The sequence below is a fragment of the Pithys albifrons genome, chromosome 1, assembly GCF_047495875.1.
Source record: "Pithys albifrons albifrons isolate INPA30051 chromosome 1, PitAlb_v1, whole genome shotgun sequence".
NCBI classification, from domain to species: domain Eukaryota; kingdom Metazoa; phylum Chordata; class Aves; order Passeriformes; family Thamnophilidae; genus Pithys; species Pithys albifrons.
In genome coordinates this window covers 97,515,746-97,540,006 of record NC_092458.1, presented here as the reverse complement: position 1 = coordinate 97,540,006, position 24,261 = coordinate 97,515,746, and the positions used below count along the sequence as shown (strand labels likewise).

Genomic DNA, 24,261 nt, shown 5'->3' with positions numbered 1-24,261 from the left:
GTAGTAAAATCTCTGGATTTCCTTTTCTACACAGCATTAGTAGTAAGAAATATATAAGGGACTCTGCAGAAAGCAATACAAAGGAGTTATATACACAGGCACCTTCTGTGGAGCAAGAACAGAACTTCATCTAATAAGGAAGGGCTATCTACAAACCAGAAGACCATGGTAATGCAATATTAGCTCAGACTTAGTTTAGCTGAAGCCTTTCCACAAGGTAGGCTAGCCAACTTATGTATACATATATATTTTAATATAGATATATATATATTTATTATTTTAAAAATAATGTGAACTACCTGTAGTTCCTAGACTAATTTTAAAGAGGCAGTGTACCTTTCTGAAGCTTCATTTCAGGAAGTATATTAAAAATGGTATATAAAAGACTAGCAGACCAGAGCTCATGTATCGAATCCTGATATCTTCCCTCCAGCTTTTCTTTTCTAATGTTATAGCTGCCACCTGAATTGACAGCAATGCCTTTAGTGATCTGGATTGCTATTTATGTTGCTGTAATTGCTACCACTAAGTTTACTGGATTATAGTGTTAGTAATTGTCGATTATAAATAGCAATAATGCTGCAGTACACTGTCAAAACCTGGCTGCATTATGAAGATCTAGTCTGTATGTGCATGCAGAGTTTTGTTGTTTAATCTAAAAGAACATTTTTCAGTCAAAGTGCTTCCCCTGCCAGCCCCCCCCCTCCCCCCCCTCATGTGTTGAACCACATTGCAAAGGGATCCTCTCTCTAAGGAAGATGTGATGCCTCCCAATCCACACCAAACTCTGAGCAGCCTTTCATACAGCAGCCAGCCATCCATCCATCCATCCATCCATCCATCCATCCATCCATCCATCCATCCATCCATCCATCCATCTATCCATCCATTCATCCATCCATCCATCCATCCATCCATCCATCCATCCATCCATCCATCCATCCATCCATCCATCCATCTTTATTTTCTGGACATAACCCTTTCCTCTCACACAGCCAGTGTCCTGAGGGCTACTAAATATGACTTACTAAAATTAAAACTATTTGAGGAAATGCTTTTAATGCCTTTTTGGGTCAAACCTCCAGCTGGGCTATTTCAACCTTATGCTCCCCGTAGCCGGCAGGCAAGCAGCAGAGCAGTGCCTGTTGCTGCTGCCCAAAAACTAAGCCCAAGCACCAAGCAAGGAAAAAGGGAGAAACATTTGCTGGGGACACCATGAGGAACTGGTGAGACCATGGGTGCTTTTTGTGCCACCCTCTTCTAGTCTGCTCCCTGTTTATGTCTTGGGGTGTAATTGCAGAGGCAAAGCAGGAGCATGCACATGCAGAGAGGTAGCACCCCTTCCACTGGATTTTCTACAAAAAAAAGGGGTAGAGAGATGAGGCCCCACTTGTAAGTGACGTCATTTTGCTCTCAGCCCAACCCTCCACAGACTTTGCTGCTACATCACCTCTGTTTATGACACACACTCCTTGCCAAAGGATTTCTAGGAGACTTTTGCCAAATCAATTGCTCTAGTTCAGGTACCACCCCAGTGGTGAAGAGGTGGGTTTGTATGAAGTAAGTGGCTGAGACTGAAGAATGACCTCAAACACAGCAGCACAGGCACAGAGCATTTTCCCCTCAGGCAGAAAACTGGGCAGAATGATACAGCTGAGAGGGGTAGGAGGGATGTTTCTGGCTTTGGCTCTGTTTTCACACATGCCCAGGTATTCTCTACACCCTGCAACATTTCCTGGTGACCTGCCAAACCAGGATCTGCTCCATGTGACCAGCAAAAGGGAGCACTCTGCTCCACTGGACCCCCCAGCCAGGCACATGCCACTGGCGGAAACAACCTCCAAGCACCTCCAAGCACCAACAACACTTGTTGGTACAAGCACCAACATCTGGCCAAAACTGCACAGCACATCCTCAATAGAAGCTGGTTTTTGATTATAACACAGAACATGTATCAAGAAAAGCGTGGCAACAAATCAATTGTTTCCCATAATAATTTTGACCTTTTGATAGAGGAGCTTAAAAATGGATATTTGAAAGACACCCTGGTGGAACAGGATCTATTTGCACTATTAGGAAAGGAAGAATGGGCTCTACTTAAAAGCACATCTGGACACTTAGCCAGGCAAACACACCCTTGTTGAATTCATCTTTAATTATAAAACAGTAAGGATAGAAATTTCCTGATTGGTATTTCATAGTGAGCTCAGAAGCAATCTTAGCTATCCAAGCAACAGGTATCCTTCTCTGTCTCATCCAGGTCCCCTTTGGGAGCAGGCAGGTAAGTACTGCAGGAAGAGGTACACACACAAAAGCTAAAGATGAGCTGTGTGGTGATGTGAATTCTTTTGCCTGTATCAGGAAAGCCACTGTGTATGGACGCTGTTTAAAATTCAGTCACTTCAGTCCCTGCATCACCACAGAGCATCATTTTACCTGGACCTTGCTTTACCATTGGTGTTATACAGATTGTGCAAGGACAACAGAAGAGAAATGCCCTTTTTTGGATTTTGCTAATAAATTTTTTCCTGTAAGTGTAGCAGGATCAGTGTTATTTTCCAATTCTGTTGGTAATTCCTCTCCAACCCTACAAGACTAAAAGCACATGCTGATACTCAGTAGCAGGGAAAATGTGAGAAGCAGCCTGCTCTTCTGAACAGAAGGGGAAAAAAGGACAAATTTTAAGTGAGAAGCACTTACACTGGATATAAAATCAACTGAAGATTCATACTGGCTGCCCTTGTTTTTTAACTACTGAGGAACAGGGTGTAATTTGGAAGTCATATACTGGTCACCTGCTGCAAAGTGCAGCTTGTCACTTTTGTCTCCATTGCAACCTGGTTTTTTTGTTTATCCTAGGGTTCCCAGGCGTTAGCAGGAGCAAGAAAATCAGCGGGAGCATGAGGGATGAAGAGTTTATCAGAACAGGAGAGAATCTGTGAACATGGAGGAAAACACTTTTCCTTCTCTAGGCAATGCTGAAGATTATATAGATTGTGAAAGTTGAGGACTGCTGAACACACTAGTTCAATTGCAACTGAAGTGCAGCCTGATAGGCATCCACCATCTCTGTGTGTGTGTGAAACCAGGAGCAAACACTCACAGTGCTAGGCCATCCTTGATAGAGTGATTATTGGGCTTGGGGAAAATCAGTTCATCCATTCCACAAGTTTTGTTTCCCCTTTTATAGTGCCATTTCTTCCACTCACAAGGTTATTGAGAAAATTGCATTTTCTTAAACTGCTCTGTTGCCCCCCTTTCCTTTTTAGCCATTAAATGCTTTCTCTCTCAGTGTTTGGAGATTGTCAACTACTGCAGGAGGTTGTCTGTGGAGATACTGCCCTTAAAAATCAGTCTTTGGTCAGCACACAGTTGCGCAGTTTCACCAATGGCTCTTACTGGAAATAAACAGACCTGGGTCCCTCATCCATCCAAGGCCCTTGGCATATCCATGCCAGTAACTGGGACCAGGCATCACCTGGAGCAAGCATCCATAGGAAGCCAACACTTCTGAGCCCAGTCCCTGTGCTTCTTTGTTGTGCCACCCTGGGTGTTAGTGCCCAGGTCAGTACCACCACATGGAGCAGCTTCAGCAGGGCCTTGGGGCCACAATGGCAAAGGATGGGCACTGTGTGCCTCTGGCAGCACTGGCAGGGCCACCTCTGCCACAGCTCACAGTGGCTTCTTGCTGAAGTCACAAAGCCCTGGAAGTGCACAACTGGTGCTGTGCAGCCCCCCAGCACCCTGTGCAGCCCTTGGCCCCTGCCATGGCAGTGTGGGGCTGACAAGGGACTGCCATGCATTGCAGAAGGCACTAAATGGCATTGCCACCGGAGACACAGGGCTTCGCCTTCGCGTCCCCCACCTCTGAGCTTCGTGTGGCCACACAGAAGAGCAGGGCTGGTGGGTTTGGGGCAGGGTCCCAGTAGCATGTTGGCACAGCTGGGGTGATCTTTGCCCAGTGCCTGGCCCACTGCAGGGTAAGAGGTTTGCCAACTCAATTTTTGCTAGCCTACAACTTCTGCTGAGTGCAGCAAACCCCTGCCCCAGCACCAGGCACAGAAACCAGGAGTGCAGGCAGGGAGCTTCCTGATGGACCAGGACAGGCAGAAAATGAAGGCAATGCCACCCCTTGCTTGAGGGATGCCTTTGCTCCCCTACTGGACACCTGTTCCCAGTAATGAGTACTCGGCATGGAGAGAAGCATGGTCTGTCCCTCGGAGGCTCCTTGATAAACTGTGGCATTGTCCAGAGCAAATCTGCACATCGGCAGCAATGGAGCACACGGCTCTGGTAATGCACTGGACTTGCTCCATTAGTCTCCTAAGTGTTGCAAAAGAATTCCATTAGTCCTGGTTTTGGAGATAGAGAGTATTGCAGGTACAGCCTGTCTCAAAGTGGAGACCTGAGGATGTCCTGGTCCCTTGTACTGCCAACACCATCAAGGGCTGCTTTTCTCATATCTTTCAGGCAGAGGCTGGATCAGACTCAGGCAGGGACTTCGCTGCAAGCACAGGTGATGCATTTCCAGCAGCATCCCAACAGAGGACAGCCAGGAAAATGCCTATTTCCCCAGCCAGAGGCAGCTGAGAGAGGACAGCTGTAGAGTGAGGGCAGGCTCTGGCACCCACTGGCTCTCCAGCCTCTTGCTGTGGCTGGCACAAGCACTGCCTGTTGAAATGGATGCTGCTCTCCTTTGACTTCCTCCTCATAATATGGCTTTAATGATAGACTTGTGGAATCTGAAAAGGGTACCAAGGAAAAAGCCTGGCAAGCTGGGTTTATTTTTTTTTTTTTTTGGTCTGGTTTTCTGTTTTTTCACTGTCTGAACTCTGTAAAAAAAAATGAAGGCAACTATTGGATAAAAAACACAGCACAAGGAGAAAGGTCTCTTTGAACCTCTCTGGTATGGCTATTAACCATCAACCTGACACACTACTTGAAGGAATACCTTTTCAAAGACATGGAGGAGTCCTGTGGCAAGCATAAAGTCTGTCTGGTGCTCCTTGAAAACCTTGTCTCAGATTTTATGAGCATTATTTCTAAGGTTGCATTTATAAAAGCAGCTAAAATGCTTCTCTGTCTAATGTCTTTTGAGGACAGTCTTTTTCTCCTGTACCCTAAAATTTTGTACTTAGGCACTGGGGGAATAAACCACCCTCAAAAGACAGTCAAACAGAGGAAAAAAACAGCATGGCAAAATGGTTGATTCTCCACTATTAGAGGCTTTTAAGGACAATTCAACACCCAGCCATCATGTTTGTGATTAAGTATAGCTTAACCTGCCTTGGAAGTTTTCTAGCTGACATCTCCCAAGTCTCTTTTGGCCCCGTGAATCTGTGCCAAGTTAATACTGCCAAGACCTCATCCTGCCACAACTCAGGAAGTGTTTAATATCCTGACTGGCTGCTCCGTTTTCTGCCTTCGCTTGCTGTTTGTCCAGGAACACACACAGGCACTTCAGACATTCTATTAGGAGTCAGAGTACACTTTTCTCACACACCACCAAAAGCCTCTCTACTTATACAGTCACCTTGAAAAAAAATGAAAATGGAGAGCAGCAAGAAGAACACAGAGAAATGTCTATGCTGACATTCAAAAGCTGCCACAGAAAGCTTTCCTTCAGCCTTTTGCCATCTTAAAAAATATTGACTGCACTGTTGACAAGTTGATAACGAACAAAACCACTCCACACTAACAAGAATCACTGCACCTTTTAAATATGCTTTTCTAGTTCTTGCCTATAGCTTGCAGGGGTTGGGTATTCCAAGAGCAGTTGGTTTTTAAAGTCAGCTATAAGTAACCCAAAGAAAGATCTGGTTTACAAGAAACACGACTCTGCCTCAGCAGAAAAACAAAAATGAAGAAACGTCAAGCTTGGAGCCTGAGATATTTTAAAACAGGCACTCACAAACATCAGGGTGAAATGCCATCAGGAAATACCAACACTACTGTGATGACAATGTGCAACGCTGCATTTCATGTAACGCAATTGCCCAGAGCTGACCTCACACACCAAACCCTACTAAGGAATGAAAGGAAGTGAATAAACAACAGCAGCACTGATGTGTCATGCTCACCTATGGATGGACACGGGAACCCCTCCGTTCACCATTTTTGCTGTGACCAGTTACTTCAGCAGGTTGTTGACCCACTCTCACCATAGCAACACAAGCAGAAAATGCAGAATTTGATTTATGAAGATGCTGGTCTTTCCTTATAGGCTTGTCTGCACCCTGAATTAATCCTCCTCCCTCCATTTATAAATTTCATATGGATGAAAAAACAACCACCTAGTAACACATTTAATTGTTGAAGTTTGTGGCATTCTTTCCAAATTCATGTTTTTTTGCGAAATCAATGCTCAGCAACGAGGATAAAAATGTCTTTGCATCAGCAATTATGACATATGCACAGAGCCTTGAGACAACTACCGCAACAGCATTTCAAAGAGATGGAAGGAATTTACAACAGCAAGTATCTGATGTTACTACTGCCAAATTTTTGACCGTAACAACTCAAACCCAGAGGGAACTGCTCTCCTAACACAAGCTGTGTCATGCAAGGTGCCTAGGACAGCTAGAAGTAGGTGAAAGATACAGAAATTCAGAACAGCATTTTACTGCCTGACAGGCCATGCAGAGCAACAGTCCTTACTTTGCAGGTGCAACTTGGACTGCACCTTGTGCAGCAGCGCCGAGGGGCTCCGTTGGGATGCAGTGGGGCTGCTGCGTTGTGCTTCCCAATGGCCAGCCTGCCTTGTCTGGAGGGAAAGCCAGGATGCTGCATGTAAATGTGGTCCTGATCCCACAGGCTTGCCCCACACGTGCCTGCTGGCTTAGGGAAGGCTATGTGAGTAGGGTAACTGAAAAAGCCACTATTGTGTTCATTTGAGCTGAAGGTTTCTTCAGTAATTATGGAGAAAAAAATTTATTGTCTGGGAACTTTCATTTGCCCCACTAAAAAGAAATTTAGAAATGTGGTAAGAGTTTTATTTGGCAAGTTAAAGTTTAGTATGACCTAATGCAAACGTTGTAGGACTAATATATAGAAGGGAGTGTGTTTTGGTTTTTTTGGTTTTTTTTTAACAAAAAAAGATTGTGTGCCTTCAAGCCATGTATTAAAAAATGAAACAGGTCAAATCCCTGTAAACTGTGAATCTATTTTCACCAATAAACTGTTAGAAAGAAGAAACAATTTATCATGTTTCAATAGTGCTGGGTGCCTGATCCTGGTGCTGCTTGGGCTTTCCTACAGAGAGCTGGGGCACAAGAAAGGCCTGGGGAGCTTTGCTGCTCCATTCACTTCACTGCAGGATCCCACTTCTTTGTAATTACCTTCTTGCAGAAGCTGTGTTTGACGCATGGACACGGCTGAGGAAACTTGTTAAAACACTGCTAAATACAAAAATACTCTGTGGGTTTTTCAGTTATGCAGTAGCTCAGGAAGGTATAGGATACTGTCCATTCTACTGAAAATCTGTGGATGTTTTGCTACTGAAGTCCACCAAGTGTTCATCTGCTCAAGAAAAGAAAGAAGAAAGCCAAAATGACTGAAAAGCAAGGTGAAAGATTTGCAAGTGAACCTTAACGTTCCTCACTTCCTGAAACATAAACAAAACCATCTAAAGAAGTGATGTGTCTCTACCAAATATAAAGCATTTTCATTTGGACAGTATATTTGCCAAAAGTGACAAAACCCCACCAGTTCTAAACTTTAAACAGTGTTTATGCTGTTTATGTCCCTTGATGGCAATGGATTTCAAATGGCTGAGGTTTGTGGGATGACTGTTTGATGCTGAAGGCAGCTGCACATTCCACACATGCCACCACATCCTCCCACAAGCACTGTCATGTGTGACATGCCAGTGCTGCCCAGGGACTCCCATCTGGGTCTGAGGCAACACATGGCATCTAAAAAACTACATTCACCATTTTCTGTTTACCTGAAGATTGTTAAAATAACTGTATTTGTAGTTTTATTAATCAAAAGTAGTAAAAAAATATACTCATCTTGCATTGAGTACTTTCTGAATGGTCTAAAAGCCCAGACAATTTTATTTAAGAATACATTTTTATCTTATTAATAAAGATGCTTTTAAATTTATGCTGGCAGCCCTTGGCCATCAATTACAGAGTCACTGTGGCCAGGTGGAACAGCACACTTCTATTTTTTGTTGAGGTTTTGTAAACGAGTTGCAGATTAAACAGAATCTGTGAATATGAAACAACTGCTTTTATACTGACTCTTGCATATTATGGTCTTTTCATGGTCCTCACCCATGAAACAAGAGGACAACCCTCATAAATTAGATATTTTTAAAAAATGCATCTGCATATATGCCGTCTGTTAGAAATGCTGAAACAAGGACCCAGCCCTAGAGATAATCTGGAATTTACTGCCTTCTGACCACCTGATGACCAAGGTATGTTGGGTATGTTTTGCCAACAGGTGAATACAAAAATCTGTAAAATATTTATATACTTTCCCCTCACTCATTTATAATACAGCAAGTGCACAGTGCACACTGCGTGAGCAGTGCAGCTGCCAGATGGCAGCAAACCTGGCAGCAATTTTTATACAAAAGCCATAACAGACTGAATCAATCCTGTTGTCAGGTGCATGGAGGCAAATGAGTAAAATTCTGCTTTGCTTTTTTAAGGACTTTTTAATAAGCACTCTCTAATTCTGCTCTTCCCAGAGCCTGGCCCAAGTGAAGCTGTTGGTGACTGAAGGACAGATGGATTTTTTGCTCAGGCTCAACATTGCTGCCCATCCTCTGAAGCTGCAGTAACTGCACTTGGCCACCCCATGAGAACTGTTTGCTACCACTTTACTGCTTTAAAACTACAGTGGGACTGCTGCACCTGTCACTGCACAACACTACTGTACCAAATATCACTCTATATAGTACAGCTGTGACAGACCTAGGCTCCATTACTATCTTTAGAGACAGGGCAAGTTAAAAATGCTGAGTTGCAGAACACCAAAAAGTAGCCAATGCTCAGGACAAGCAGCACAGCAACTCCCTGGCATGAGGTGCACACGGTGCTGACATGTTGGGCTCAGTGAATCAAATGGGTTTTAAATACAGCTATTGTGACATTTAAATCATAGGCCTGTTTGTTTTCCCTTCATGCAAGACCAATTACACTGTGAACCTGTGTTACTACCCGCCAACGCTCTGGCTCCTAGGCCTGCAATCCTCCATCCTGCATGTCCCACATCTAAGGAGATCAAGCATTTGCATGCAGCATCCTTTGGCAACTGTCATTCCTAAGATAGTTCCTTGTGGTGTGGATTTCTGCATAAGAAGTAGTTACCTTCACTTTAAAATATCTCAGAGCTGAATTAACTATGTCCTAAATATGGTACACCACAGACAGTTACTAGCAAAGATGTTTTGAAAAAATTAAGTACTGAGATTAAACAGTCACACAGCAAATGCTTCCCTCCATTACTTTGCCAGGATGAAACTATGCCTTGTGCTAGCCAAGCACAGTATATTTTCTTAAAACATAGCAGGAAGAATTTTCTTAATTACTGGTTAAAATAATGATGAACACTTGATATTGTTTATGATGTACTTGCCGGGAAGCACTCACTAGCAACACTTACACCACGTGCCAAATACATCTGTCAACTAGAAGTGAATGGGATGGTTTAGAACTGCATCATACCTTTAAGTAACTCACACATTACTTCTAACTGAAAAGTTATCACTACAGTCACCGAAACAAAACACAGCATCCATTACAAGCCACAGACTTGAACTGCAATTTCTCATTGTTCTTTTAAACTGGTTGGCAAACATTGCTCTTGGAAGACAATAGGCCACCTGTTCTGATGGTAAATTCCTTGCCACCTTACTTCCACTAGAAAACACTGCTCTTCAAGACAAAAGGAAACAGAGCCTTGTTGCCACAACCTGACAATCTCCACACACTACATAGCTGCTCTCACTGGAGACACATTACACCCTTACTCTCAAACTACCACCTACTGGAACATGGAAGCTTGTCAAGGTCTCACTTTACCACTGAGCTCCTGGTTGGGTTTGTTTCATTTTGTACTACAAAAATCTGAGCAGCTGCAGGCAAGAAGAGATTCCACATAAAGTTGTTGAGGCATAGATAAACTTTGCCGTCCTGAAGGGGAGAGGCTTGTGCTGAAAGAATCTCCCTCTGCCAGAGCTCTGCTTCATGACACACAACTAGGATCCCAGAAAAGTTCATTCACAGGCAAGAACAGGTTTTTGAGTGAGCCAGTGAGGACCAAACCAGATGGACCACCTCAGAACACAACAGGAAACTGCCTGTCTGTCAGAGAGATACACAATGAATTTGCCTCAAATGACATCACCCTGATCAATGCTAATGGCAATGGCGTGCTGCAGGTCATCTGAATCAAAGTCATCAATTTTGCAAGACTGAAAACATGTGAACTCCAGATCCTGCAATCTGCATAGCTCAGAGTGAGCTCATCACTCAGTGGCACTACAAAAGCCACTGGTACAGGACACCACCAACAAAACCGAGTATCTTAAATTACTAACAGATTGGGGCTGATTTCCAAATTCTCCTTAATGCCTAAAAACTGCATGACATTTTAATAATCCTCAGTGATGCTGACAGAGAACCCATTCAGACCTTGGAAAGAAGGGAATTGATGCCCAGATTAATCTGACTTAAGCCTGGTGGTCTGCCAGGGAAGCCTTTGGTGGGCCACACATAGAAGTTATTATTACTGAACTCCAAAGATGTACTCAAAAGACTTCTTTTGGATTGGAAGAACGTCTCCTGAGAGTTCAGATTTTTGTTGCTCCTACCTTTTTTTAAGTGGATGTAGTCTTCTCTTAGTATGCCTATCACTCTGACTCAACTGGTTTGATTTTCGGGTCTATTTCAATTAGTTCCTCTTGTTTCATGGACTGATGAATAAGTTGAAGTGCTGCTCTATACAGAATATGTTTTTTGTATTTTGTACTTTATATAGGCTAGATTTTTAACTGGAGTTTCAGCTGAGCTTGCAGCAGCTACACTGTGAGCCAGCTTATTTCTGCTGATGACCTGACATTACCTTCTCCTATCAGAAAGCACCCAAAGAAGCCCTGCTGAAATCTGAAGTATATTTTAAATAAAACTGTATTAGAGATCAATTTCTTACTGTTGCTGTGCCAAGAACAGTCCACAAAAAAAAGAAGTTGACACTGAATAGATGGTAGATGTTAAATCTTACGGGTTTTATTTCAGAAAACAAAACAAAACTTTGCAGCAGATATAGGAATGCATCTCGTATTTTGTTACAAAGTGCTAGTGTCCTACTGAAGAATCGACAGCTTCACAAGCTGGTATATAGCATGGATTCAGTATGCTCAGGTATACTTTGTGTCTGACTTGATGTCATCACATTGTAGAAAAAGAAAAAAGTCTCTCTGAAAGCAGGGTTAGCCGCACATTAAAAAACTCCAGGATGAACAACTAAAATGACCCAACAAATGGTGCTGAGGAGCAAATATTGCAGTGTCTGGCAGATGTGTGGTGCTTGAGTAGAATGACGCTTTTCCACTCTGTGTTTTTTCAAAAGTATTAGTGGAAATTTATCTTACCTGACAGTTAAGAGTAAGTGTAATGCCAAGCAGCTCCAAGAAGCAACATTAATGAGAGCTGGGTAACAAACCAGACCAAGATGCACTAAGAGTTAGCTGAATTCAACAGGTCTTTCATTGGAAGAACAAAATGAAAGCAGATGAGAAGAAGATGGGAGTTTGAGGAATGAAGACAACTATTTTAAGGTAACTTGGTATTAAATGTAATAGACTAGTAACATCAAAGTCCCTGACTGAGCATACAATATGACAGAATATAGGTTTCTTAAAATTCTTTCGCTTTTTTTCTCACTAAACGAGAGCTTTTTCCCCCTTCTCAAGTATGACCTTTACATGGCCTTTAATGCTGAAGCTCTTCCACTCCTGGTGTTTTCTTTGCAGAGATACTGATGTATACTCAGTAAAAGGCAGTGCAAGATTGCATACATTTCTTCTTTCCTGAGTAAATGGCACATAGTTTAAAAAAAAGTCACAAACCTAAAGGTTTCCCTTTTCCTACTTTTGACTCAGAGACAGGAGTTCTGCTTCCATGTGAACATCCTGTGTCTACTGGGTTCATGAAGACTATGCTTATGTTTTCTGTGATCAAAAAATCCATTGCAACTGAGGAGGTTTCAGGCATCCAAGGACAGAGAAAGACCCCCAACAGTTTAATTTTCAAGCCCAAAGAGGGCAAATTATATGGGCAAACCAGAGTCCTGGTTTAAGTGTTTCCAAGGTAGTGGGGTCCTTTAAGTTTAAATACTGATCTCCCTTGCTTCTGATTTCTAAACGAGAATCCACTTTTGAGTAAGTTCTCTTAGTGCCCAAAGATGGAAAACATAGCAAGGGCTTCTTCATATGGGATGACTGCTCTTATACCCTTGTGGACTATGAATGAGTTTCCCAGTTGTGCAAAGATGATAAAATTCAGAAACACAAAGTGGATACCCGGAAAGTTCAGGAGAAAAGCGAAACTTTTCTCCCACAGCCTAACTGCACTGAGTCCTGGTCCTCTCTGTCCCACAATCTCCTGCTTTATGCAATATAAATTCATTGAATTCTGGGGCACTTGAATGGATCTATGAATCTTCCCAACAAAGTCAACAGTGCCGAACTAGAATAGAAGTTTTTAAAAAAAAGGAAGCTCCCATTATAGACAAATGTAAGCAAGAACAAATGGGCAGAAATTCTTTGCAAAACAAGTGACATCTTCACAGCCATTTTGTAGAAGCTGAATGGATGCTCTGACAGGAAACTACAGCTTACAGTTCTGAGGATCCATCTCTGGGTTTTGGCATCTTCCATTTTCAGGTGAAACCAAGCTTGTTTAAGTATAAAAAAGCCAACAAATTCATACTGTAGCCAAAAACAAATTTTGTCAACACTGCCACCTCAGTCATATGTTAAACAATCACTTGATAGCAAAGCAGGTGAAGCATCGAAGAAGCTCCATTTGAATAGTATTTATTTTCAATCATTAGTTTTAAACGGGAAACTGTTTACAGGCAGACACTAGGTAACCAAAATAGAATGAACATAAAGAAATCTATTTAAAGGTCCTTATCAAATATTTCAAATATTTTATTAAATATTTTATTCAATTTCATTATCACAGTTTAATGTACTTTAGCATGTTATACACATGACTTAACATGTGCACTTAAAAATATCAAATTAGAGGTTTTTGAAGAAAGTATGACATTCTACAAATGTGCTTATTGACTTAACTACACACATCTAAGAAGGCAGTAGCTCTGTTATACAACTGATGGAGATGAACTATTGTAAGGCATGTTTAAACCAAACTTTTGAGAGAATAAAGCCAAATACTAGGTCAAAATTCAGTGGAAATACATGTGAGAATGGAAGTTGAAGGATTGGGCCCTAAGAAGAAAGATCATAGCAAATCAGTTGTGTTAAAATTGTCAACAGATTCTGGCTATTAAAAGCAAGTACTGCTGAGAAAGAAGGTTTTCATAGCATCCAGGTCAGCAGGATCTGTATTTTTTTCAGGTATGATTTTTGAAACTCACACCTTATGGTTTAATGTGTAGGAAAGAGAACACAATCTAGCAAGAAAGTTGGAAAACTAAAATCTGAGAAACCTCAAATTGTTGTATGACCTAACATGGCAACACTTTTGTACAGAGTACGAGTTGCAAGTCCCTGCACTCCCATGTGTGTATGTTTACATATACATATGTGCAGACACATGTACATATATTCCTCTCTTGCTTTTCTCACCTTCAAAGACCCAACCACTGATTAAAGTATAGCAGTATGTAGGGGAAAATACGGTTTCAGTTGTGGAGATGAAAAGAGTAGACATTACATTCAGAAGCCTGGTTAGGTAATCTGTACAGGTGTGGTTTTTCCAGTAGAGTACAGTGCGGGTCTGCTGGTATATGCTAACAGTCAAGACCCAGAAACTACAATGTAGTTCTTTGGAAGAACTCAACAAATGTTAAGCTATTTGCAGTCATTTTTAAAATTCCATCTGAGTGAAGGCCCTAGGTTACAGTGAGGTGCCTCCCCCAGGAACATCACACAAGCTCAGGCTTAACTCCAAGAGTGTAGTGGTCCATGATCAGGGCTCCTGCACTGTCACAGTGCCAACAATGCTGCCCCTTAAGTAAAGGAGGGTTTTCAGCCTAAGCTTAGGTGTGTTGCTGAGTGGAGATCTCATCTCAAGTATTCCTAGATTTCTGCCTTAAAGGAATTAGTGAGGGAACATAAAATAGAAATCCATCTCATAAGCTTCTTCAAAGTTGTCAATTCAGTAGAAAATATTGAGTGTATAAATGACTGTAGCAGTACTTAGTGAGAGCATAAACCTCACTATGACTTTTTATCAGGGAATTCAGGGGTGGAGGCAAGTAACTCTTTCAATGCCTTAAATGTACTTGTTCATGGCACTCAGTGTCCTGAAGTGCCTCGGCATCCTGACAGCTGTAGTTGACAGTTCCACAGTATGTACAAGGTATGGAGAATGCCACAAGTGTTACAAACATGGCAAAGACACTTAGGAGCTCTAAAATCTAGCAAACAACCATGGCAAACAAACAGTATCTGATGGATAACATATGGAATACAACATACAAGTTGCACAGTTGTTTCCTTGTGAAATTAGAATTGCAAACATAAACTCCAGAATAAGTTTTGAGAGGAGCACTTGGCTTTCTCCAGCACCTCTGGAAACACCAGAAGTCGATCACTGCTTTTTCTGCTGTTACAAAATCTGACCTCACTGAACCACCCAGAGCTAGTGGGCCCATGTCCTGCAACCCATAACTATGGCAGAGGTTAAACAAAAATGCTCCAGTAACAGTTTGGCTACCACTGTATATTCAGCATTTACATTTTCTGCACTATATAAATGTTGCTTTTGGAGAATAAAGCACACAGCGATACACAAATGGTATCAATGGCCAAAAAGATTACATGATTGAGCATGAAAGCAAATGGTAGTTAATGAAAGTAGTCTTTCAGGAGAGGTAGCCATATTAGACTCAGCATTCAAAAAAAGGGAGTGCACTCAAAAGGGTTGACACAAATTAAGGTGTCTTGTAGACCCATCATGTTTCTGGTTTTCTTACATTATTTATTTTGCAGAATGTACACACCCAGGCGTGCGCGCGCGCACACACACACACACACACACACACACACATATAAATACACATCTTTTTTTTCTAATTCCCCTTTGTTGCCCATAACGTTGCCATACTGAGAATAAAGGCCAGTTTTCCTTTCATGCTCTCTTAGCTTTCCCATGTCTGTAACTATTGCCTTCAGTCTGTTCAGTATCTGTACAGTAGCTAACAGGCAGTGGAAATTAAAACTTCTTCAATTTAATATCCTGTTGCAAAAGACAACATCCAAAACTATAAGGCATTCCCTTGTTCTGATGTGAGTTACAACTCTCTACTTGATAAAAACTGTAGAATGCTCTTCAGCCTTGTGCTACAGAGGCACCTTTCACCCAAATAATAAAGACCAAAGCTGAAATTTAAACACCACAAATTCACACACTTCTACCAGTCCCTTGCTCCTGTGCCCCTTTCCAACAATGCTTATCACTTAAATTTCAAAAGTCATGCATCAATGCTATAAAATAGAAACTCAAACTACCAAGAAGTCTCTTGCTCATGACTTTGGGATACTGTATTAGTATAAAAGAGCATTCAGTCATCTTAAATAAATATATTCTTTTTTGAAATCACAGCACATTCAAGGGGTAGTTACTGCCATAAGCAGAGCACTAAGTAGTCTCCATAGATGTTTTTAGAATCATTTAGTCATAAAAGACCTATAAGAGTTTTGATTGATTTGGTCTAATATGTGGAAAATGGCCTACTGTGGGGATAAGAATCTGCATCTCAAATGTGCTGCAGAACATTTTTCCCATATTTGTATACAGTACTAAAACAATTAAGAAGACATTACAGTAATTTTCTCCCAGCTGTTTAGATCTGTAGCTTCAGCTACGACAATGTATTTTGTATACCTCAAAACCACATACCAAATACTGAGGATGACTAAATAAATAAAAGCCAAGGAAAACTGGGACAGTACTGCATTTTACACTTGAGACAAGATTCCCCCCTCCCATGGATAAGTCACAGAGGTCGACTACAGTAAATGCTTGTCTTTTTTTTTAAAGAAAGATTTATACACAGGTTCAGATCCAGAAAATAATGTGAAACGCATAAATATTGATAGCTTTAGCTAAGTTAAAATGGGTTCAGTAAAGTATGATACAATATATTCAGAATAAACAAAGCAGAAAAGCATCATATTTTGGTTTGCTTGAGATATACATAAGGTGCAACAATTTCTTCTCTAGAGGCATTTGTGGACAACATGTTAACAGGTAACAGTGTTTGCTGGTATACTGAAGTACACACAATAGCAGTAAGATTTTCCAAAATGAAAGCAGCTGAAATTAATAAAAATTAAAACAAAACAAACAAGGAAAAAACCCAACCCCAATACAGTAAGATATTGGTCTGAAATTTTTGTTGTGCTAACAGACTTTGTTACCTGAAAATACTGATACCCCTTCTAGTAGATTCAGGGAAAATTCTAGCTACTCAAATCAAGACATCACTCAGAGAACCAACAAAAGGCAGATGCCTAGTGAACTATAAAGCTTTGCAGGATTTCTGCTACTCTCAGTGCCTAATCGCTTAAAAATTAAGCATATCTACAAAAAGGTTTATAAGTATCTGAAAACAGTCATATCCAGGAAACTGACCCAACCCTACCCCCTCTCTAAGGGAAAGTCAAGGAAAAGCAGATCAAGTAAGGTATTAAGTCATATAGAAAAACGTAATTTTCTGTTTCTTTTAAAAAAGGTACCATTAATATACAGAAATATCTCCAGGAACAATATTGAAATTTAAATCGAGGAAGGATGGGGTGCTTTGACAAAAATATATCTACTCTAAAGGTTTCTAGAGAAATAAGTTAGTACCATTGTCAACGTGAACGGCCTGCACTGTAACATATTTGGATTTCAGCTAATTATAAAGTGGTCCAAAACTCCAACAGCCACCCTGCTGTGACCCACAAGTTTTAAGTCTTTTAAGTTTTTCATGTCTTGTTAAAATAACTTATAAAACTTTAATAAAATTTTATTTAAAATACCACCATAGGCTGCAATGGCATTCTAGGGGCTCTTAGACATTTATTCACCTGAATTTTTAAAAAAGCCTTTTCACTGACTCATTGGCTTGTAAATTCTTTTGTTCTGTTGTTCCCTTCTTTCAACACATGCATCCTCGATGGTGTTGTTTCAGTGACCCTTCCCCAGTCTTTTGTCAAACCTTTAATCCTTTCTTAAAACTCGTGTGGTGCATTGTATATTGTTTCCTGACACTGAACCAGAGACTTTCACTTAACCATAACAATGAAAGGCTAAACCTCGCAAGCATTAATAGAGTTACTCTCCATATGGCTATTACATCAAATTAGTTACAAAATAACCCCAAACACATTATCAATTCAGTCAAGTATAAATAAGAATGCCTGATAGAGTGATGTAAACTCGCATCATTTAAAGACTTAATTCAAAGAACTTCAAACTCAATCTAATACTATCAAAAGTTCAGCCAGTATGACGAAGACTAATAGAAAATTATTGCTGGAGTCCAATTTGGTAAATTGTTGTGCTACAATGCAAAAAGTAGGGAAACATCTTGTGCTATAGAAGAAGTACCCTGTTGAATTTGTAGCTTTAGATCAATTACTAGTGACCATTTTGCATCTATTAGTAGGAATCAATGCTTGGTTATACAATAGTGTACGTCAAGCAAGTGAAGATAACAGGCCGAGTGATACACTTGGCCTGCTTTTGGGATGTATTTATGAGAGTAAAACAAAAAATTCAACACAAGCAAAGACAGAAACTGGCAGATGGATCTGTTTGGTAGTCTGAATTCAGTCAAATGCTACTCTTCGGTGTTATACAACTTTATCCATTTTACCAACACGAACTGTAGTTGGCCCTTTATGCAAACTCTGAAGTTGATTTGGACTGTGCATAGTAACTACAGCCATGCCAGTGTCTGTAAAATGTAAAAAGTATGTGTATTGATGTACACGTACATTGAAAAGTCATGGTTTTCGGTTTTTCAGAATGGTGAAATAATACTAAGGTCACTTTTGAAAAACGCATTTGCAGTACTTCTTGTTTACAGCAAAGTTTCACCAAGTCGCTCAGGTAGCTATGCAAAAATAAAGGAACCCTCTAAGGCATGAAAGACAAGTCAATTATCTGCAGTATTTTCTTTTCCATACACCACTCCTTTTTTCTAATGCACATCATCCTGGTTATTCAAAGCTAAATTAAAAAGAAACAAACCCAAACATAGCCTGTCAGAATTTTTCCCAGTAAACTCTACCACTCTGGTGGCAAATATAAAAGTGCAGAACATCTGGACCACATGGCTGCCCAAACACCGCTAACAATGGTACATCTGTCCAGGCTGCCTTGAGTTCTCTGGAACAGGTTTTAAATTCACTCTACAATATAAATGTAGGCATACCCTATTAATATAAACCATCTTAGAACTTAAATCTTCATGTACAAAAATGACTAAGAATATCTATTAATAACTAGTGCAGTGCGTCAGTGTTTTTGTTGTTTTTTTTTTGTTTTCATTTTCATTTAGAGTAACTAGGTATTATATGAAACTAGTTGCCATACTCTCTGGTTGGTAAAAGAGATGCTGTGTGAGCTAACAGTAAAGGCAGCCTTTTCCACACCAACCACCTATTTACTGTTTAAAAGCCTTCAATAGAAAGCAAGCTCTGGGATCATTCCACTCCATTTCTGTTCATTAAAAGACAATTAATATCACCCTCCTACATACTGGGTTCCGATTTGAGGACCTGGCCCAAGTTGCTAACGTCTGGCTTCCAGTGAATTCTGGGCCACTCAGAGCAATAAGCACTTTATTGCAGTCTCTAGTTCCATCACATGGACTGACTAGCTTCCCTTGGTAAAGACAAGGCTAGGATATTAGGTAAAGCACAATGTTTTACAATAAAGTGGAGCTTCACTGGTCAGCGCAGGAAATAAGCACTGGAGCCTGAGACATTTCATTTGGCTGTCCATCGTGTGGGAGAGGTGTGGCCCTCTGACTTCTGCAAAAGAAGAAAAGAAAAGCCACCCGTCAATATTTGTAGCATGGGAGGTGCTTGTATCAGACCAGAAGAGATGGAAAGCATCACATTGTGTCGTTTAACATCCAACACACTGTAACTCCTTGCTCGCTGCAGGCGCTTACATACCAAGTTTATATGCCCTTTCAGAGGCATTCCTGTAACAGTAACGCAGTACCCTGAGGACAACCTACATCACAATGCAAAAAATGGGACATGACGGTATTTGACAAAACAAAACAAATTCCACAGCTGAAGAGGTTGAGCACTCAAGTTCTGCTATTCACTTTGTGAGGCAGCAGCTTCAGCCCTCAGAAGCAGAGCATACAGCTCATGCATGGCAGAGGAAAGTAAATGACAGAGGTGTATATCACGTTAATGAGAGTCAATAGCCAGCTTTTAAGCAATATGAAAATATACTTATCAGCAGAGTCGCACATTGGGATTACTCCAAGTTACATGACTTACCACTACATCAGCCTAGCACAACGCCTTTTTCATTACTATAGCAATGTTAATTTAAAAATGATCCCCTGGCACAGGGTATCATAAAAATTAACTGTGCCAGAATTATGTGCTGGAAATCAACATTAGCAGCAAATGGACTTGGGAGGGCTCCTTTGCAGTTTGCCTTTTAAAATACATATACAAAGGATGTCACTGCCTGTTATCTACTCTCCCAAGTGAGGTTCTATTTTTTTACAGCATGTGTCATTGGTAGCAATGAATATCTGAGGCCCAGTTTTTATTTACACCAGGGCCACTTTAACTCACTCTGGCACAGGTAAGATCCCAGCAGAAACAGAGGTACCTATGTGCTTTGCACAACTGGAGCACAGTCAAGTGGCCTTGGCAGAAAATGCAGCTCACACTCACCGTGCTTAACTGGGGCATACACAAGGGGAATAAAGCTAAACAGAAGACACATGAAAACCATGCTGCCAAAAGGCTTCCATGTCCCAAGGATCTGTGAAACTATTTAATAAATATATTCAGACACTGAAGAAACACATGAAGCAAACCCGTAATTCTGTTCTTCACAATTCTGACTAATTGCAAATAAAGTGAATTGCAAAAGATAACAAACACAGCAGAAAACAGAGAAGCATCTAGCCAGTACGATTTAGGTTGCTGTTTTAACTTCCATTTGCCAAGTACATGAGCGATGTGGCTAACTTTGTAATGGGAGAGAGTCTTCCCCTGTTGCCATTTACCCCCAGGGTAAAAGCTGGCATTTGCGATAGTTGCTGGACAGTTGCTGATTTGGTGTTTTCAGGCCTTATGAGAAGGTGCTGCACTGCTCTAGCTGCATGATGACATGACAAAAGATGGGATTAAAAGAGAAAGACCCAAACAGAAGGTTCTGCAAAACATTTGGTGGCTTCAACAAGGACAAGAGGAGGACAAGAATTCTTCGGGGAACAAAGAGGAAAAAACCACAGCTAAGCAAATCCTGTTGCTTTAGTGCAATTCTGGCCAGTGTTAATGACAAATGATAACACCAAAAGGGTGAGTGACAGCAGAGCTTAGCACAACACTTCTACAAGTCTCACTCTGTGGCTTCTGACTACAAAAAATGACAAATAAGTTCAGACTTTTGCTGTCATGATAGCAGATGCTTATTTTGCACTTCTGTGAGTAAAGGCTGACAGCAGTGTGAAAACACTTCTCAACCATAACAACGCTGCTGAAGCAAGAGAACAGCTCCTGCAGAGAGGAGCTAGAGCAGGCAGGCTGCGGCTCTGCTTCTTGTAGGGTCCCTGAGCTCCTAGAAAGCCTTCCCATGTTTCATGTCTGGCCTGAACACACAGGACTGGGTTCACCAATGGGGGCCATGAGAAAAACAGTAAATTGATATTGTGAATGGTTTTGTCAACTGCTGCCTTGTGGAGCTTGTTAGGCAGCCAGCAATCTCAAAATGCCATCTGCAAAGGCTGTGATGGTTTCAAACTGGCCCAGTGCTTCCTCACTGACTTTCCACTGCAGGAGGGGATGGGGTTTCATCTCCAGTAAGCTGCACCACCAAAGAACAACACTGAAATATTAAGAGCCAAGGAGAACTGGTTTCCTCCCATCACAGGTCAGATCATGCTGAACTGATTCAACAGTCCAAGTACATTCCCCACCTTATCTGTGTGGATGGTCTACTCAGTACCTGAGAGGACCAACGCAAACCACCATGGCTTTCCATCACCCAGAGAAGTTCTGACTGTCCTAGGTTGAGCTGGCACAACGCCAACTGTCCAGGACAGAGTGAAAAGGGTTTCTCCTCCCCCCAACCAGCTAAGGGAAAAAGAAGAGGGGAGAAAAAAACCAACTCTCAAAGCAGGTTTATGTTGAAACTAACTACATGTATTTGTACAGAAAAGAGTAAATGGATCAAAACCATTACACTGACCCATGCTGCTCTGCAGATGTTTTCCCTTCTACACAGCAAAGCACAAGAGTAAATATTACAAGTTATCTACTTTCAGGCATATTCAGCATAAAAACTTCATCTCAAATTGTACAACATTTCTTCCACAGTCTTAGGCCACTGAAAAATGCAAATCAGTATGCAATAGCTATTTAAATTTGCTATTGTCTGACAGATAGCATCTGATAATTCTCAATTATTAGGATCTCAACGAACATATGAACCTGTTTATATACACAAGTGCAGAGGTAGGCTTACCAGAAAGGATAATTTTACTGACTGTTAAATAAGATTACACTGTCCTTTAGGTGAAGACTTAACACTGCTAAGCAAGTGGTGTAAACAGACATCCACAGAAAGCTGTGGAAGAGGAAACACAAGCCAAATTAAACAGTCTGCTACTCATAAGCTTTCTAAACAAGCTGTCAGTCACACACTACTCACTTAGACAAAAAGGGGAAAAGGAAACCATACCTGTGTACATTTTCCATGGCTGCTACTTCCGCCAGAGCAGCTAAGCTAAAAAATGCAGACACTGCTGGCATATCTGATGTAATACTATGATTTTCTTCTGTCTCTGCATTTCTGGAGCATTCACTGTTGCAATCTGTTTCTGCACTTGATGTTTTTTGAAGAGTACTTTGTGGCAGCTCTTTTGGCTTCTCCTCTGCAAAGAAAGAAAATTAAGTATGCAGATCTACCCCTTAAATTCACAGCAGCCTATTGATATACTGACTAGTCTGACTAGACAGAATCTTTTTACCTTTTGAACTTTGATTTTGCAAATGTAATCTGATTCATGATGCAACCTCTTCTGACCCAAGCGATTGGCAGAAGCACAGTACTAAGGTTTAGGAAGCGGTTTACTAACTTTTGCATTCAACTGAATTTGACCTTTCAGGTCAAGTGAGAGAGCTCTTGTGTATGCAGTGATCCTGAAAGATTATCTTAACTGTAAAGACTCCTGCAAGGACTCTGCCTTTGACTGTCATAGTACGGAATTCATTTTTACAACCTATAACTAAGTGCAGTGCAATTTCTTTGCTGTACTGGAAACTAGTTATGAAAGGTAGCCGCTTTCCATTTCTCTCTACATCAGTTCTCAGAGAGAAATACCCAGGTAGAGAAGACAGATTTGGTCATTCAAACAAACGAATTTGGCTATTATAGAGTCACTGATTTCCCAGCTGATTGATCCTTGTATTTTAAAGAATGATCATTCTAAGCAGGTATGAAAACAAATTAACTGAAAAATACTTTCCTTGATAGGTTGTTTGTACCCTCGAACCTTCTCCAACCATTCAGTTTTAATATAATTTAAACTCCAATTTCCTTACCTAGTGTCCCTCCTGCTGGTGACACTCGACCATCTGCTGTTCGGACAAGATGTGTGATCTTAGTTTTCCTTGCTTTCCTTTTCTGGCTGCCAACTAAAGGCTCATGCATCATTGCTGGCTCTGGAGTGTTTAGGGCAGATATAGAAATTTTATTCTTCCAGGCAGATTCGATGGAATTTCTGTCTTCTAACAGTATGGCTGAAGAGGACAAAAATGCAATTTTACATACCGGATAATTCAGTTACCAGCTATGCTCATTTACCGTTTTGCATCTAGCTGCATAAAACCTCCTCACAGGTACTGAGAGCATAACCCATGGCAAGATATGATCTGAATGCTGCAGATGTTTGCAGAAGAGGAGTAGCATCTGCTCTTAAAGATATTCTAGAAAGTTCAAGTTTCTAATATTTGCAAAGCAAACTGTGAGACGAGCAGTAGAACTTCAGGGGAGCAGGGTATCAGTCTGTATAAAACACTGCAACAGAAGATACTGAGGAACAATGAGTCCTCATGTAAGCATATGTTCACAGATGGGCTCACAAGAAGAATTCAGGAATTCCTGACTAACCCCCAGTCTTACCTCTGCAGTCACTGTATGGCAGCTCCTCTAAGCAAAGGTAAATACTCCCTTTTAAAAAACAACAAACCTTAAATAAACCCAAAAGGAAGCAAATATGAAAGCAGAGCTGGATCACAGCCAGAGACAAGGATGGTATAAAAAGGAAACAAGCAAGATAAAACACTGTGAAACAAATACTGCCCACATAAAGTCAGAGAGAGAAAGGAACAGTTTAAATCCTTCTCAGCAGTTCCAGTGTTGGTGTTTCAAAGCAGCCTTTTGCCCTTAACTTGAATATGATCCCAAATTTTCACTGGACTAAAGTTACTTTAATCTTGTTCACAGAAAGACATTGGTCAGACAGCAATCACAAAACATTTATTTAAGCTTCCAAAGCCTGAGATCATGTACAGTAGTCAATAATTCTCAATTTGCACTGATTTAATAAGGCATACTGCTGATTCCATGGGGTGTCACTAGTCCATAGAGCCATCTGTCACATCGTTTTTCCTCCTCTGATAAAAGTATCATGAAGCCTACCCCATCTGTAATGAGTGTCAGCTAGGGGTTAGGAAGAGGCTTCAGGTAGCAAATGAAATGCCCCATTAAGTTTTTACAGATGCCTGTCTAACCTGCTTTGAATCTGGGAACACTCCTGGCATCTGCACCAAGTCCTTGAGGTATTTTTTCC

The 24,261-nt window shown here is 41.0% G+C and overlaps 1 protein-coding gene across 12 annotated transcripts in view; it reads right to left on the bottom strand.

The window, feature by feature from the left end:
• Window positions 1–24,261, bottom strand: part of BBX (BBX high mobility group box domain containing) — a 166,625-nt gene continuing 142,364 nt past the window's right edge. For all 12 annotated transcript variants that reach the window (XM_071561782.1, XM_071561791.1, XM_071561776.1 and 9 more), the window contains 3 exons: window positions 23,012–23,209; window positions 22,149–22,341; window positions 1–19,240 (listed from right to left, as the gene is read on the bottom strand). In XM_071561782.1, coding sequence (XP_071417883.1) covers window positions 19,153–19,240; window positions 22,149–22,341; window positions 23,012–23,209 — 479 coding nt within the window. In that variant the 3' untranslated portion in view covers window positions 1–19,152. The remainder of the gene's footprint in view (window positions 19,241–22,148; window positions 22,342–23,011; window positions 23,210–24,261) is intronic.